Source organism: Lampris incognitus, chromosome 7 (genome assembly GCF_029633865.1).
Source record: "Lampris incognitus isolate fLamInc1 chromosome 7, fLamInc1.hap2, whole genome shotgun sequence".
NCBI lineage: Eukaryota > Metazoa > Chordata > Actinopteri > Lampriformes > Lampridae > Lampris > Lampris incognitus.
Genome location: NC_079217.1, coordinates 5,882,449 through 5,899,526, shown reverse-complemented (window position 1 = coordinate 5,899,526; position 17,078 = coordinate 5,882,449). Strand labels below are relative to the sequence as shown.

Genomic DNA, 17,078 nt, shown 5'->3' with positions numbered 1-17,078 from the left:
AACTTATTTTAATCAAGATGGATGGACGCCATTTTCCGGGTCGAATCCCCGTGTTACCTCCGGCTGGCTTGGTCGGGTGTCCCTACAGACACAACTGGCCGTGTCTGCGGGTGGGAAGCCGGATGTGGGTGTGTGTCCTGGTCGCTGCACTAGCGCCTCCTCTGCTCAGTTGGGACGCCTGCTCGGGGGGGGGGGGAACAGCGTGATCCTCCCACGCGCTACATCCCCCTGGGGAAACTCCTCACCGTCAGGTGAAAAGAAGCGGCTGGTGACTCCACATGTATGGGATGAGGCATGTGGTAGTCTGCAGCCTCCTGGATCAGCACAGGGGGTGGAGCAGCGACCGGGACGGCTCAGAAGAGTGGGGTAATTGGCCAAGTATCGGGGAGGAAAAGGGGGAGAAAAAAAACTCACCTATGCATTGTTTGCAACTGAAAACCTATTGCATACACAACATACAAACACACACACACACAGATACACACAGATACACACAGTCTTTCATTCTGCTGTCAGTCATTCAGCCTTTCGTTCCTTTGATGTGTTGGACTTCACTGCATTCAAGGTCCTGCAAAATACTACTCTTCACTAAATAATGCCAGCCCAAACACACACACACACACACACACCCACACACACACACACACACACACACACACACACACACCAACTTGGTATCTTTAACGAGCCCTGCACACCCTCTTGTCAGAGGAGCCTGATTCTTTTTCAGTGTCAGGAATGTGGGCCAGACCTCCGCCTCACTGTCACAGCACAACGAGGAGGAAGAAGAGAGGAGAGAGAGGGGGGGGGGGAGAGAGAGAGAGGGAGAGAGAGAGCGCGAGAGAGAGGGAGAGAGAGGGGGAGAGAGAGAGCGTGAGAGAGAGGGAGAGAGAGGGGGAGAGAGGGGGGGGAGAGAGAGAGAGAGCGCGAGAGAGAGGGAGAGAGGAGGGGGAGAGAGAGAGAGAGAGAGGAGAGAGAGAGAGGAGAGAGAGAGGGAGAGAGAGAGAGAGAGAGGAGAGAGAGAGAGGAGAGAGAGAGGGGGGGGAGAGAGAGAGAGAGGGGGAGAGAGGGGGGGAGAGAGAGAGAGAGAGAGAGAGGAGAGAGAGAGGGGGGAGAGAGAGAGAGAGAGAGAGAGAGAGAGAGAGAGAGAGAGAGAGAGAGAGAGAGAGGAGAGAGAGGGGGAGAGAGAGAGAGGAGAGAGAGAGAGGGGGGGAGAGAGAGAGAGAGAGAGAGAGAGAGGAGAGAGAGAGAGAGGGGGGAGAGAGAGAGAGAGAGAGAGAGAGAGAGAGGAGGAGAGAGAGAGAGAGAGAGAGAGAGAGAGAGAGGAGAAGACGAGTGAGCAGTTTGAGACACAGATGAGAAAAGGGCCACTGAGTATGTGACACATTCTCCAGAGTCTCTCTCTCTCTCACACACACACACACACACACACACACACACACACACACACAGACACACACAAGCAGCTTTAACAACGTGATGCAGAAGGAAGGAAACACAGAAATATGAAAGAATGAAGTGTTGTGTGCATTTGTGTTTGTGTATGAATGTGTGTATACGTGCATGTATGTGTATAGGCGTGTATGCGAGTATTATATGAGCACTTCCGGTGTGGGAAGATGGCGGCGCGAACTCGCGTTTACGGCGGCCTCACCCACCGCCGACTACGTTCTGCATCTCAGTTTGTGTCTTTGTGCGAAGTTTTTCATTTTGTTGGTCAATTCTTTTTCCCTTAATGGCTGGGAGCGCTGGCGCTGGTTCGGCCGGGGGAGCCCGGTCTGCTTAGTCCGATGGGCCCAGGGACCACGGCCCTGCCTGGAGCGGGGAAGAGGCAGCGAGGGCGGGCTGGCGGGGACGCGGAGGCGGGGCGGGCTGAGCCGGCCCAGCGGTTCCGACAGTCATCCTGGCTGCGTTCCTGCTCTGGACACAGGAAAGTTTTTGGACCGTGCTGCACTGAGTGGACTGTGTTGTTAACCGTTTGTGTTGTTGTTGTTGTTGTTGTTTTCTGTTGCTTTGTTCTCTGTTTTTGTGTGTTTTTCGTGGCGTCGTTTTTGGTAAATTTTGGCTGTGTGCCTTTTGTGTTGCGCTGCTGTGGGCTGAGAGAAACGACATTTTGTTCCTTTGTGCATGCAAGTACATGTAAGAAACGACAATAAATTGTTCCTGGTGTGTATGTGTGCCAGAATTTCTATGTGCACATAAATGTGTGTGTGTCTGTATGAGTGTGTGTGTATGTGCATGTAGGTGTGCAAGAATTCTGACGTGCATATAATGTGTGTGACAGATAGAGACCCACCGGCTGTGGCGGAGCCAGAGCGGGGGCATGGGGGCGGTCGCCCCAGGGCCCACAAGGTCGGGGGGGCCCCGTTTGGAGCTCTGTTGCCGAGTTACCGAGCGTCCGTGAACGCACCGGGTCTCGGGACTCTGACACACTCGTAAAGTCGGCTAATGATAGAAAATAAAGTGCAGTACGGGGCCCCTATACATGGCTATTAACGGCCCCTATAAAGGCTATAGCCTTTTTTTACGACTATTCACGAATTGCATCGGAGCTGTGATCCAGCTGTGATTGGTTGCGAGTATAACCGCGTCACACTGCCAGAAGGGGGCGTGAGTAAGCATTTTACACTTGACAGAACTGGACAGTTTTATGAATGAAGTTGAGGGGAACTTCAAAACGGAGAAGAAAAAAAACACGAATCAGGCTCATTCAAACGCAAGAAGCAAGAAAGTAAGAAGAAGCTGATTGCGTCGCGTCGTCCTCTTCCAAATTATGTTTCATCTCAGTCAGCCGCCGACCTCTCGGGACAACCGCGAAGATCGGGGGGATCTGACGACTGACGACGAGGCTAGCGACAGCAGTAACGTTAGCATTAGCAGCACTGTCACTGATCAAAGACCAGAGGACCGGCAACAAGCCCGGCCAAACACAACGCCGACGCTGTCGTTACAGCCCGGAGAGCCGCCGCCAGCATCAGAGGACGGTAACGGTAGTGCTTCCAGTAGCAGCCATGGCAGCGTTACCCCCTCCCGGAGGTCCACCCGCCTCTGACAGCACCGGACCCGGGTCAGCTGGCGGTAACTTCGGAACTAACATTTTATGCCGAGAGGAGTATCGGATGAGATGTCCGCTAGTTTACAGTTTTTGAATTTTAAAATGACTATCACAAGGGCTCATCGAGAAGCTCCGCCCCCTTTGTGCTGAGACCCACGCTCCCGCCCCTGAGAGACACACAAAGCAGGGGAGATCAATACTTCGGAGTCATAAAACTCTGAGCTTGTCACAGTGAGCAGGTGTGGCCAGGTCGGGGTCCGCTGCTCTGTGACGCCACGGGTCTCTGCAAGCGAGCGATGCTATCAGGTCAACATCACACATGTTGACCTCGAGCTCATCCGAGCCTAATCTGAACCCAGACCCTAATCTGAACCCGGACCCCACATGGATCTAGTCTCAGCCCGGGGACATATGTGGATCTGAGAACTACCTCATGTGCAGAAATCGGGAGAAACCAAGTGTGACGGAGATAGAAGAGTCGGAGCACAAGCAGATTCAAGATGGAAGGATGGGCCTTCTGGGTGGCGGGACGGTCTATTCCGTTGCCTACCAACACGGGGATCGCCGGGTTCGAATCCCGTGTTACCGCCGGCTTGGTCAGGCATCCCTACAGACACAACTGGGCCGTGTCTGTGGGTGGAAGCTGGAATGTGGGTATGTGTGCTGGTTGCTATACTAGCGCCTCCTCTGGTCGGTCAGGGCGCCTGTTTGGGGGGGGGGGTAGCGTGATCGTCCCACGCTCTATGTCCCCCTGGAGAAACTCCTCACAGTCGGGTGAAAAGAGGCGGCTGGCGACTCCACATGCATCGGAGGAGGCGTGTGGCAGTTTGCAGCCCTCCCCAGATTGGCGGGTGGGGGTGGGGGTGGAGCAGCGACCAGGACGGCTCGGAAGAGCGAGTGGGGTAATTGGTGAAATACAATTGGGGAGAAAAGGGGGGGGGGGGGAGGCGGAAGGATGAGGCTTGAGTATAGTTTGGAAGAATATAACGAGTTATGAAATGATTATGACCAATTAGGGGAAAGACTTGGAGATGTGAGAAGGAAAAAAGAAAGACTCGCTCAGTAGTGCTGAAAGGTGTAGCAAGGAGGGGACTTCTAACTGAGGCATCTCTCCTCCATCTCTCTCTCTGACACACCAATCACTGCACACAGAGAAAATTACTTTCACAGAGCAAATCACGCCGCCATTTTAAAGCGGTCACATGAGCAGCGCCGGTGCACATGACCACACCCCCCCCTGCACCGTTCTCCCCCCTGCACCGTTCTCCCCCGGACCACGGGGTTTCCCACGACACCGCAGCACGGATCAACACATTAACGGGGGGGACAAGAGGCTTTTTTCTGCCTATTAGCAACATTCATCATGATGAAAGCCGGACGGCTGATGGGAACTGATGTCGACGCCGCTCCCACAGCAGATCTGGTGCCTCGCCGTGCGTTCACAACAACCCCGTCACACAACGTGCGTTCACAACAACCCCGTCACACAACCAGGCACGAAATTAATGACACGTGCTCACCTCCAATGTGCATGAACATGTGCATGTGTGTGTGGTGTGTGCATGTGTTTGTGTGCGTGTGTGTGCATGTCTCTGTATTTATGTGTGTATGTGTATATGTATGCATGTGTTTGTGTGTGTGTGTGTGTGTGTGTGCATGTGTGTGTCTGTGTGTAGGTGCATGGCCGTAAGTGGTCTGTGTCTTAGAGTGTGTGTATATGTGTGATGTGGAATTGTATTCGTGTGTGTTTGCCTGTGTCTGCATATAATGTGTGTGTGTGTGTGTGTGTGTTTGTGATGTGTCTGTGTTTTTGTGTGTGCCTGCATGTGTGCGTGCGTGTGTGTCTGTTGTGTGCGTGCGTGTGTTCTGCCTCTGCTTTTGTGTGTACCTGTCAGCGTTTTCTAATTCAACACATAATCTGACAGCCTCAAAGTCCGAGCAGCGGAGCAAGGATTTAGTCACATAATTAAAAACCAGTAAAGCGGAGAGCTTTTTCCCTCAGCCGCCTTTTCCCTCAGCCGCCTTTTCCCTCAACCGCCTTTTCCCTCAGCCGACTTTTCCCTTAGCTGCCTTTTCCCCTCAGCCGACTTTTCCCTTGGCCGTCTTTTCCCCTCGGCCGGCTTTTCCCTCAGCCGACTTTTCCCTCAGCCGACTTTTCCCTCAGCCGCCTTTTCCCTCAGCCACCTTTTCCCTCAGCCGCTTTTTCCCTCAGCCTACTTTTCCCTCAGCCTACTTTTCCCTCAGCTGACTTTTCCCTCGGCCGTCTTTTCCCCTCGGCCGTCTTTTCCCTCAGCCGACTTTTCCCTCAATTGGCTTTTCCCTCAGCTGAATTTTCCCTTAGCTGCCTTTTCCCCTCAGCCAACTTTTCCCTCGGCTGTCTTTTCCCTCAGCTGACTTTTCCCTTAGCTGCCTTTTCCCTCAGCCGACTTTTCCCTCAATTGGCTTTTCCCTCAGCCGTCTTTTCCCTTAGCTGCCTTTTCCCCTCAGCCAACTTTTCCCTCGGCCGTCTTTTCCCTCAGCCTACTTCTCCCTCAGCCGCCTTCTGGCCTCCCCGGCATGAGCACCCCACCTGTGCTCAGCGTTATGAGAGACTTCAGGCTGGCAGAACCAGACTGAAGGAAGTCCGAGCCTGGGCGTCCATTTTACTGAGGTCAAAGACTCCTCGTGTTTTGTGTTATCAGGTCACACACTCTTTTCGCGTTGGCGTCAAACACAAAACTCACAATATGATGAAACAAAACAAAGCAAATTACTCTAACTAAAATGTGCAAACATAAAAATCATAATAACAAAGAATCATAATAATAAAAATCATAACAATAAAGAACCAGTTGAAACGTGTGGGCCTGAACCCACACTGGTAAGCTGCAAATGTGTCGTAAGCTTCGTGTTGTATGTTCCAATACTGATGGCATTTGAAGTTTTTTTCGTTTCTTTTTTTTTTTTTTTTTGTGGAATTTTCCGGCCAATTGCCCCACTCTCCCGAGCCGTCCCGGTCGCTGCCCCACCCCCTCTACCGATCTGGGGAGGGCTGCAGACTACCACATGCCTCCTCCCATACATGTGGAGTCGCCAGCCGCTTCTTTTCACCTGACAGTGAGGAGTTTCACCAGGGGGACGTAGCGCGTGGGAGGATCATGCTATTCCCCCCAGTTCCCCCTCCCCCCCGAACAGGCACCCTGACCAACCAGAGGAGGCGCTAGTGCGGCGACCAAGACACACACCCACATCTGGCTCCCCACCCGCAGACACGGCCAATTGACTCTTTGCTCTGTAAAGTGATGGTTTGTGCGTAACTTTGTTGCAACTTATTGAAACTTTCAAAGAAGGTTGAAACAGTTCATGTGGATACAACGTTTATTGACAGACATGTTTCATTGCTCATCTAAGTGACCTCTTCAGTTGTAGCCAGATGAACCGATTCCATCCTCTTTGATTTTCTTACCTGGATCATTGAGCGTGCGTCAAGACTCATTGAAACTTTGTTGCAGCGTAGTTTCAGTTTCATTTGAACGTGAGAGCACATTGTTTCAATCTCGTAACTATTTTGTTACGTGTGTTCTGATTATTTGTGCGTGATTAAACTTGATGCCTTTTTTTAATGCAATTATTCAAGTTGAGCAATTCAAGTTCAAATCAAATATTAACGATTCAGGCCCTACGATGGCCTGGCGCCCTGTCCAGGGTGTCTCCCCGCCTGCCGCCCAGTGACTGCTGGGGGATAGGCGCCAGCATCCCTGCGACCCTGAGTAAGGATAAGCGGTTTGGATAATGGATGGATGGATAATAAACTTGACGCCTTTAATGCAGGTATAAATAGGCTATGTTGCGTTTTTGCTTTTGAAGGTGTGGGTGTTGGAGGTGCATCAACCCAGTCGGGATGTAGAAGGGGGTGTGTTGCCTAAACATTTGGGAACCACTGATAAGATTTATTAGTCTTTCTCCGACTTTCTCTCAGTGAGCAGGTTGAGACAGGTAGGGAGAGAGAAACGGGGGGTGCAAAAGGAACCGTGCGATGTGTCATAACTGCTGTTTAGTGAGTCTCCGCATCCCAAACGAGGGCTGAAAACATGCTTTAAATAAATCAGCACCTCATTAAAGACTGAGCCTCCACCAGACAGCCCTCCACAGGGATTATAGGGATGTCATGCCATATCCAGTGGACTATCTCACACACTGCGCCTGATCCTTGGAGCAAGGTGACAGGCTACAGGTACTGCACCACAACACGTCCAAGTGTCAATTCATCGTACACTTCATTGTACTAAAGTCGTCCCAGGTTTTAATTACATTCAAATCTGAGGCTTCGGGGAACGGATTTAGCTCGGCTTCGGTGGAGGTGCTGCAAACAGACGGGAGAGCTCGTGTCTCACATTCCCCCTGAGCAAGTGCCCACTTTAAATTCATCTGCACGTGCGCCCCTAAAAGTTCACATTGTTAAATCACGGAATACCCCTCTTTCTTTCTTTTTTTTAAATGTAGGCCAGTCTCACTACTTAGAATTCCTCAAAGGTTTCACACCAACTTTGAAATGCAAAACCCAAAAGGCTTTATTTCAAAATGGCACCGCAATTATAACCAGAAAATAGATCGAATGAATGAAATATTCAGGACGAAGCGAAGCGGCTCTTAAACTAACAGTTTAATTGACTTTCAGAGGCGAGTGACCCCTCCTCTTACCTATGAGCATCGTGCGTCCATCCCCTAGAGGGTAACGCTGGTAGCGTGGCACAGCAAACGGCGGCAGCCTGTGGAAGAGAGGCTGCAGCAGCGGCTCCAGTCTGGAGGCGGAGGGATCCGAGGGGTAAAACAGGTTGAAGATCTGCGAGCAGGCCGGGCGAAGGTGGTTCACTGAGGGTCACACAGCAAAAGGGTGCAGTAACAGCCATTAGCATAAAACAGTGGAATTTAACTGCAGCGTGTCAGTATGTCAGACGGACAGCAGTAATGTAGTAAACAGCGGGGGCCATGCTTTAATTTCTGGCAACCACAGGCAAATTGCACTAAGCCGTACCTGCTTATGGAGGCTTTGAGGATGATGGGATGTTTAACGGCAGAGTCGGGAGGTGAGAACAGTGGGATTTGGGAATGTCGTAAGGCGAGTTGTTAAAATGCTAAGTTGATCCAGCTGTACAAATGTGGCTATGGTGTCAGGTGGCTGGTTTGTACCTCTGACTGAGTGCATCGTTTTCCTTCAACATCACTTTCCTTTGGCGTGCAGGTGTGTGATTGTCAGCGTGTACACTTGTGTGCGAGCGTTGCATGTATCTTTGAGTCCGTGTGGCACATCTTACCCTGGACGGCCGGCAGGACGGTTCGTCTCATGGCCAGCACCAGACCCAGAGGACAGCCCATCAGGAAGCAGTCTGACACCTCGAAGTCAAAATGGCCCGGGTTGAACAGCAAACTGGTGTTGCTGCTGCCGCGCGCCTCGGCGTTCTCCTTCATGGTACTGGGGGACATACGTGGACACGGAGCAAACTAAATCAACACGACTATCTGCTAATACAGTTGAAACCACTTATACTGATCAAAAGTCACTGGATGAAATCATTCCCATACTATCTCATCTCATCTCATCATCAGCCGCTTCCTGGGGGTGGGGGTCACGGTGGCAGCAAGCTAAGTAGGGCACTCCAGATGTCCCTCTCCCCAGCAACGCCCTCCAGCTCCTACAGGGGGGGTCCCAAGGCGTTCCCAGGCCAGATTGGGCATGTAGCCCCTCCAGCGAGTTCTGGGTCTGCTCCGGGGTCTCCTCCCAGTTGGCCGTGCCCGGTAAACCTCCAAAGGGAGGCGCCCAGGAGGCATCCTAATCAGATGCCCGAAAAAATCTTTCCCATACTAATGCATGAAATCATTCCCATACTAATGAAATCATTCCCATCAAATCACTCCCATACTAACGCATTTTAAATAATCCAGTTGGTGTGATGAAACATTTTGCTTTAAGTGATCATTTTGGGTCTTTCATATACTGGAAAAAAATCATTAAAAAACCGTTTTAAAACCAAGGCAGTTCAGGAAATCCCATCGTCCCCATCCATCCATTATCCAAACTGCTTATCCTGCTCTCAAGGTCGCGGGGATGCTGGAGCCTATCCCTGCAGTCATTGGGCAGCAGGCGGGGAGACACCCTGGACAGCCCGCCAGGCCATCACAGGGCCCACACACACATACACACATTCACACCTAGGGACAATTTAGTAGTACGGCCGATTCACCTGACCTACATGTTTTTGGACTGTGGGAAGAAACCGGAGCACCCGCAGGAAACCCACGCAGACATGGGCAGACCATGCAAACTCTATACAGAGGACGACCCGGGACAACCCCCAAGGTTGGACTACCCAAGGGCTCGAACCCAGGACCTTCTTGCTGTGAGGCGACCGTGCTAACCACTGCACCACCATGCCGCCATCCTCTATATAGTCTATATTTGAATTTCTGTTTGAAGCGGGTTATGTTTTGCTACGGTGCGTTACTAATGTCTTTCGGTCAATTAAATACAGTAAAATAAAGAAGTCAGCTTCACTACAGCATGTCAATTAGATGAAAAACTCAGCTGTGATTAAAGTGACTGACAGCTTATAATGATCATAATTTCCTCAATGGATGCCATCACTATAAGCAGTTTTCCCTGTATGTGGATTTCAGTAAAACAAAATCCAAGGGTAACGTGCAAGAGATGCAGAAAATACTGAAGACGGGTATATGAGCTGTACTAGAGGAGGCAGCTGTGTACTGCTGGTCCACATCTAGATGAGCTGGCAACACTTTCGTGTTGTCGTCACTGATCCGACCACAGGTTGGCTTGTTTTGACATTCTGGCGTCTTTGTGGTTGCTGGCCTTTTACGACTAAGCCCGAACCTCTTTATTCACCCTGCCTGAGTTGCAGCAGACACGTGAGGATTAGGGCTGTTTGAACAGCCCAGCTAACCTCAACCACGGCCCCTCCTCTGACTGATGAGACCTAACTGCCCCCCAGCCAGCCAACGCCAACATTTCCCATCTAACTCCTGCATGGGGGAAAGGATCAAAGTCTGCAGCCACTGTAGCGATCAGCTCAAATCAAGTCAATATTATTTCCACTGCCCTCTGCTTCACCCCCCCCCCCCCCCCGTTGGCTACTGCCTCCCTCCCTCTGTCTGCTCCTCCATTATCTTCCCCGCATCAATCTATCAACAGTTGAAGGTGCTGCAGACGCCATGGTTTGCCTGTCTATTTGTCTGTCTGCCTGTCTGACTGCCCCTGAATCATTTATTCTCAACAGGCACATGGGAGCGGAACAGTGCGAGGAGGAAAACAGGCTGAGGAGAAATAAAGGAATGAAAATGGCTCCACCTGCGAGGTCTCCTTAAAGTTTCCCCGTGTCAGTGTGATCAACGTTAGCACACAGTCCGATGGGAAACCCTGCTGGGGCCGAAGCAGAGCCCATTAAGGTAAGAAATATTTAAAGCAGGGTGAAGTTGACATACATTTATACCCTAGAAGTGACTGTAATGAGTGGAATGACGTCTGGGAAACAGTCCGTCTTGACAATTGGCTATGCCAGCCATGAAAAAGCAGGGGCCCAGAGCACATCAAGAAACATGGCCATGCCTAAGCAGTACAATAACTAGAAGAGGGAAATGGCTGGAGGCATATCAACCTTGGACGCAGTATGATTTAACAGGAAACTGACAGACGCCTGTCTTCAGCAAGGACTCGTTTGGTGAATTTGTGAAGTTATAAGCCTGCTGCACTGTGATTTGGAAAGGGAACACTAGTTGTGGATTTTTTTTTTGGGGGGGGGGGGTTTCCCCCCTTTTTCTTCCAATTGTACTTGGCCAAATCCCCCATTCATCTGAGCCGTCCCGGTCGCTGCTCCACTCCCTCTGCCGATCCGGGGTGGGCTGCAGACTATCACATGCCTCCTCCGACACGTGGAGTCGCCAGCCGCTTCTTTTCACCTGACAGTGAGGAGTTTCACCAGGGGGTGCTAGTGCCTGAACAGGCACCCCGACCAACCAGAGGAGGCGCTGGTGCAGCGACCAGGACACACACCCACATTTGGCTTCCCACCCGCAGACACGGCCAATTGTGTTTGTAGGGATGCCCGACCAAGCCGGAGGTAAGACGGGGATTCGAACCGGCCATCTCAGTGTTGGTAGGCAACAGAATAGACCGCCCCACGCCACCCGGACACCCACCAGTTATTTCTTTATGCAAGCTTAATAAAATCAGAGAAAGTTGAATCCCTTCATCTGGACACAACGTCTCATCACTCATCTCCGTCACCTCTGCAACACCAGTTACTTGCTGCTGGTTAATACGTCCTCTTCCAGCCCACCGTCGCCCCTACCAGCAGCCACATTCACTTGCAGCGCTTGGTCTCCTATGCAAACGCCTGGGCGCAGACACAAACAGGCTATTTATAGTGCAGCACTGGCAGAAAGGCAGGGCTGTCTAGCGACAAATACTGATAAATAGCAGGAGTGAACGCAGCGACACAGTGAAGAGAAAAGCTGGATCAGGGCCAGGTTGCACCATCTGGGTCGGCTAATCAACCCCTAATGCACTCGTCATCAATGGATCGATGAAAGGTCGCTTATGGGAAGAAAGATTTATCATATCCGTGCAAATACATCATGTGCCACTGCATTTCACATACGTATGCTATACCACTGTTTACTGCAATGTGTTATTGTTGCTAAGAATTTAAACCCTCACTAAATAATTGATGCCATATGAAATTCAACAAGACAACTTATTGATTAGCACAGAGAACAGGCAAGGATTCAGTTTGGTGCTCAAGGACACTTCAACAGGGAAGCAGGGGGCGAAGGGCGAAGGACGGGCCCTGCTCTCGGATCAGCTTTTTGACCCTGGACATCCCGGAGGGCATCCCCGCTCACCAAGACGGCTTATTAAGAATAACGTTCTTCATCCTCCTCCTCAGGCCTTAACGGTAACTCACCTCATTCCGGATTTTTCCTCGTACCTTGCTCTACTTTGTTTCCCCTACTGAAACTGTCGGTCCGGACTCTGCGTGATACCGCCTAAGGCCTGTGTGTTTTATTAGCTAAGTAAACACGGACTCATCGTGTCACTGATGCAAAGCACATTTGTTGTCGTGACTGTTTTTGTGAACAGCGCGATACAGGATTATTGTCTTAAAATAGTAACTGAAAGCAGGCCAAGTATTGATGATCAATCGCCTACATTACATATTATGTAAAGAATAATCCTGACTGTATGCTGAACACTGACACTGTAAACAGAAGCTTTTGCAGTGGTTCAACAGAGCTGAATCCAGCTCGCCTGAATTCTGTTTTGTTTTTGTTTTTTTGCTGACCCACATCCCAGAAAAGCAAGCTGACACATCAGAGACACTTTTGTCAAGAGACTGATTTGTTTGAGCATGGCGACATTGAGAGAGGACGTCCTGTCCATCTACCTCGGGCATTTAGTATGTCAGTAATCTGCTAACATCTGTCTCAGCATCTCTGATATATTCTCTGCACCTTATCACCTCTTATTTTACCTGTATAAGTCAACCCTTGTGTATATATCTGAAGATTGTTGTGTTGTAGCGTTGTTATTCTATGTTAGGTACACTGAGAGAGCCACGAAACCGGAGTTAAATTCCATGTAGGTGAAAACCTACATGGCCAATAAACCTGGTTCTGATTCTGATTCTTGCTTGCATTTCTGTTGCCGAGTTTCTGTGAAATCCTACCTCGAATTAAACCACATGGGAAATACCAGAATAGAGTAGAATATGAGGGGGCGGCTAAGAGAGAGAACAGTGGTGGGGGGGTGCAGAAAAAAATATTTTGCCAAATTTCTTACCAGTGACGATTGTAATGATTACTAAAAATAGTGAAAAATCTTTGTCTTGCAACAGCATGTATTTTTACATGTGCACACACACACAACTACGCAGATGCTACTAAACACAAGATTAAAAGTTTGTCAGTGCATTTGAAGCCAGGTTTGTGGGGTGCTTCTCAATCTAACCACCCACAGAAAACCTTTGCGGGGCCCAGCGAGCACCAGCACCTCCAAAAGTTGCTCTCGTTTTCTCACTCCACCCTCCCTTATACCGCCCATCCGCCTTGCCTCACCTGGAGAAAAAGCTGTGGTGCTGGCCGGCGGAGGACGTGTCCCCGTCGAACGAGTCGCTCTGCTTGCGGCTGAGAGGCTGCTGAGCTTGGCTGTGTCCTTCGTTGGGGGCGGAGATATCAATGTTGCTCTTGCTCAGCCTCTTGCTGGAGCTCAGGCACGGGCTGACCTCCCCTAGCTGGCCTGGATTATCCTGAGTGGGAGCAGGAGGAGAGCGTGAAACACAATGTTTCACACACTCGCCCGGCGGCACCGGGCAGGAGCATGCCATCAAACAGATAGGAGCTAATACCGCTTTCAGGCCAACAGGTGAACGTGGGTGGGAAAAACTGCGGCTGCACTGACAAGAGCGATTCTATTAGGCGAGCGGCCAGCTGAGCTGATTTATGCGGATGCTGAGGTGAGGATGTGGGAGAATGGAGAGGAGCAGAACAGAGGGGAGGAAGGGGAGAGGGAGTGGAGCTCTCACTGTGCTCACCACATGCAAACAGACATGAAGCGACGAGCTAGCCAAGAAGGGAAAAGATGAGGAGGATAACAGTAGTCCCACAGCGCGGTGACGTTATGACAAGAGAGGAAATAGTCAACACTGTAGATTTAGAAAGAAATGGAAAGAGCATCCTTTTTAAAAAAATTTTTTAGGGGGTGCTGGGTTTCCTCTCCTTTCTATTCCAATGTGTTATGTCCAAACCTCTCGTTCACGTGAGGTCCCGCCGACCTCCTGTTCGCATCTTTTCACCTGCACGTTTCTCCAAGTGTATGCAGCTCGCATGCTAAGTCTCCCAGTAACTCTGCTAGAGCCATCTGCAGCTGCACAGACACCCCACGACCTGTAGGACTCGCTAGCTGCAACGGTGGAACACGTTTCCCCACCCGGCTCCTCACCCCCAGGGACACTGCCGGCCCGAGAGAAGGCAACAACCAGGGTTTGAGGAATGGAGAACATCCGCATTTAACTTTCGTTGCAAGAGGCCGGCCTGAATTCTCACAACGGAGACATTCCATGGATTCACCACTAAAGGGGAATTCTGGACTTGATTTTAAACCTGAGCCTACTTTTCCCAGTTTTGGGAGTCAAACTGGGCGATGGGTAGCAGAATCTTTTAAAACGATTCGGTAGTGAGCACGCTCCCCTACGCCGACTGCTGGGCACCAAGCTGCGATGCAATTTTTTGCCAAATAGCATCCGCGGAAAGAGCTCTTTTCCTCGGCACCGACAGAGTAAGATGGGAACTGTGACGTCGTCATGTGATCATTGTGTTGTGGAACACGTACCTTCAGGCTCTCGGTGCTGTTGTTTTGACTGCTGTTGTTGGGGCTACCGGGCCTCTGGTGACTGCTGAAGCACAGGGCATCGAAGCACAGCACCCCCCCAACACAGTCGCCCATCAGGCACACCTGCTCAGATACACACACACACACACACACACACACACACACACGGACACACACTCACTGGATGAGACAGGTTTAGCAGCCCTTCAAGTACAGCCCTTGTGCTGTACTTAATCAACGTGAGCCCCAAGAGGGAGAGGACTGAAGAAGAATGTGAACGTCAATAAAACGGCCATCAGAGCCGAAAAAACATTTTTTTCTTCCTTCACTAATTAGTTGCACGCACCTGCTTTTGGACTTGGCCTTTCTAATTAAGACACACTTAATCAACGCAATCTCAGTTAAGTACACAAGGATTAAACCGTGCAACATCTCGCCCAATTTTGCAGCACCTCTTTCTGCGATGCTGTGTAATTAGAAGATGCAGGTTGCTATCGGGGGCGCGGTTTGTTTCCAGGTGTTAGGACAGTTACGGTGCAGTGCCATCACAGTGGAGCCCTCCGGTCCTCTGGGGAGCGGAGATGCCCCCAGTTTCCACTGAGATGCCCCCAGTTTCTGCAGATTACCCCCGGCCTGTGGGGACGCAGTCTTTATTTCCCTTCTGCAATCGCTGGCTTCCATTAAAGAGACTTCAGCCCATTACTTAACTGTGCAGCTGGAGATCTCCCTCTCCGCTGCTCTTCGTCATACGCGTCTCCTCACCCTCACCTTCCCCTCTCGTCTTCGTCTCCTTCCCTCCGTTCCTCTGCTCTCTCATCCCCTTCTCTTACTGTGCTTTTTGTTACCTTTATTCGCCACTCCTTTTCCTTCCCATATCCTCTCCTCCCCAACAAATTACTCCTTCCCTCTGTTCCTCTGCTCTCTCCTCCCCTTCTCTTATTGCACTTTCTGTTACCTTTATTCTCCACTCCTTTTCCCTCCCATATCCTCTTCTCCCCAACAAATTACTCTCACATTTCTTCCCTACCCTCGCTTCAAATGTGCTCTCCTCGCCTTTTCCCTCTTGCCCTGTCTGCTCCATTCCTCCCCTCAGTCTGGATGACTCATCCAGCCACTGTGTCAGTGCCCATTACGGGAGCTTAGAGTCAGAACAGGGCGTGTTGTGTGTGTGTGTGTGTGTGTGTGATGGTGGTACCTGGCCCCTGAATCCCTGGCCGTCGTCTGACTGCAGGAAGCTGTGGTAGACCTGGTTGGCCCTGCTGATGACGGTGGCCACCGCATCCTGGTAGCGCGGCGAGACGATGGCCAGGAGCGGGAGGGCGGCCAGGGGGAGGTGGTCCACGCTACTGGACACACAGCTCTCATCATAACTGTACGGGTTGAGACTAGGACGGAAGAAGAAGAAATAGAAGAAATGGAAGGAGGGATGGAAGAGATGAAATTGGAAGATAGAAAGAAAGAAAGAAAGAAAGAAAGAAAGAAAGAAAGAAAGAAAGAAAGAAAGAAAGAAAGAAAGAAAGAAAGAAAGAAAGAAAGAAAGAAAGAAAGAAAGAAAGAAAGAAAGAAAGAAAGAAAGAAAGAAAGAAAGAAGACAGAAACATGGGGATGGAAGGAAGGGTGGAAGAGGTGAAACAGAAAGAAAGAACAAAAGAAGGGGATGGAAGGATGGATGGAAGAGTTGATATAGAAAGAAAGAAAGAACAGAAAGAAGGGGATGAAGGAAGGATGGAAGAAGTGAAATAGAAAGAAAGAAAGAAACAAACAAACAAACAAACAAAGAGAACACAGAAAGGGGATGGAAGGAAGGACGGAAAAGGCGAAATAGAAAGAAAGAAAGAAAGAAAGAAAGAAAGAAAGAAAGAAAGAAAGAAAGAAAGAAAGAAAGAAAGAAAGAAAGAACGAAAGAAAGAAAGAAAGAAAGAAAGAAAGAAAGGGGGGATGGAAGGAATGATGGAAGATGTGAGAAAGACAAAAAGAAAGAAAGAAAGAGAGAAAAAGAAACAGAAATGAATGAAGGGGAATGAGGGAGAATTACAGAATGAGACAGGAAAGAAGCAAGCAAGAGAAAGGATGAAAACACTCAGACCACTTCTGATCATTTTGTATATATTAGTTGAGCACTCACAACACCATTGATGGCTTCGGGAAAAAAAATGCTCTATACATATATATATATTGGTTTTTTGGCAGTCTGTGTGTCAGTTCAGCGTCTGTGTGTCAGTTCAGCATCTGTGTGTCAGTTCAGCATCTGTGTGTCAGTTCAGCATCTGTGTGTCAGTTCAGCATCTGTGTGTCAGTTCAGCATCTGAGTGTCAGTTCAGCATCTGTGTGTCAGTTCAATGTCTGAGTGTCAGTTCAATGTCTGAGTGTCAGTTCAGCAACTGTGTGTCAGTTCAATGTCTGAGTGTCAGTTCAATGTCTGAGTGTCAGTTCAATGTCTGAGTGTCAGTTCAATGTCTGAGTGTCAGTTCAGCAACTGTGTGTCAGTTCAGCGTCGGTGTGTCAGTTCAGCGTCTGACGTTAGCGAGGAGGCGTGACCCATTTCCAGTGTACCGAAACGACAAAATGCAAAGGGGTTCAGGAGGTCATAGCTTGTATGCCCCTCAGAAATGCAGCCAACACCGTGTGTTCTTACTGCTGGAC

General features: G+C 50.0%; 1 protein-coding gene across 1 annotated transcript in view; it reads right to left on the bottom strand.

Moving 5' to 3' along the window:
* The window catches only part of pitpnm3 (PITPNM family member 3), a 148,913-nt gene that overhangs the window by 32,825 nt on the left and 99,010 nt on the right, over positions 1-17,078 (bottom strand). The window contains exons 5-12 of the mRNA XM_056283491.1: positions 15,631-15,820; positions 14,436-14,558; positions 13,163-13,353; positions 12,716-12,727; positions 8,350-8,507; positions 7,736-7,906; positions 415-439; positions 177-218 (exon numbers count right to left, since the gene is read on the bottom strand). Coding sequence (XP_056139466.1) covers positions 177-218; positions 415-439; positions 7,736-7,906; positions 8,350-8,507; positions 12,716-12,727; positions 13,163-13,353; positions 14,436-14,558; positions 15,631-15,820 — 912 coding nt within the window. The remainder of the gene's footprint in view (positions 1-176; positions 219-414; positions 440-7,735; positions 7,907-8,349; positions 8,508-12,715; positions 12,728-13,162; positions 13,354-14,435; positions 14,559-15,630; positions 15,821-17,078) is intronic.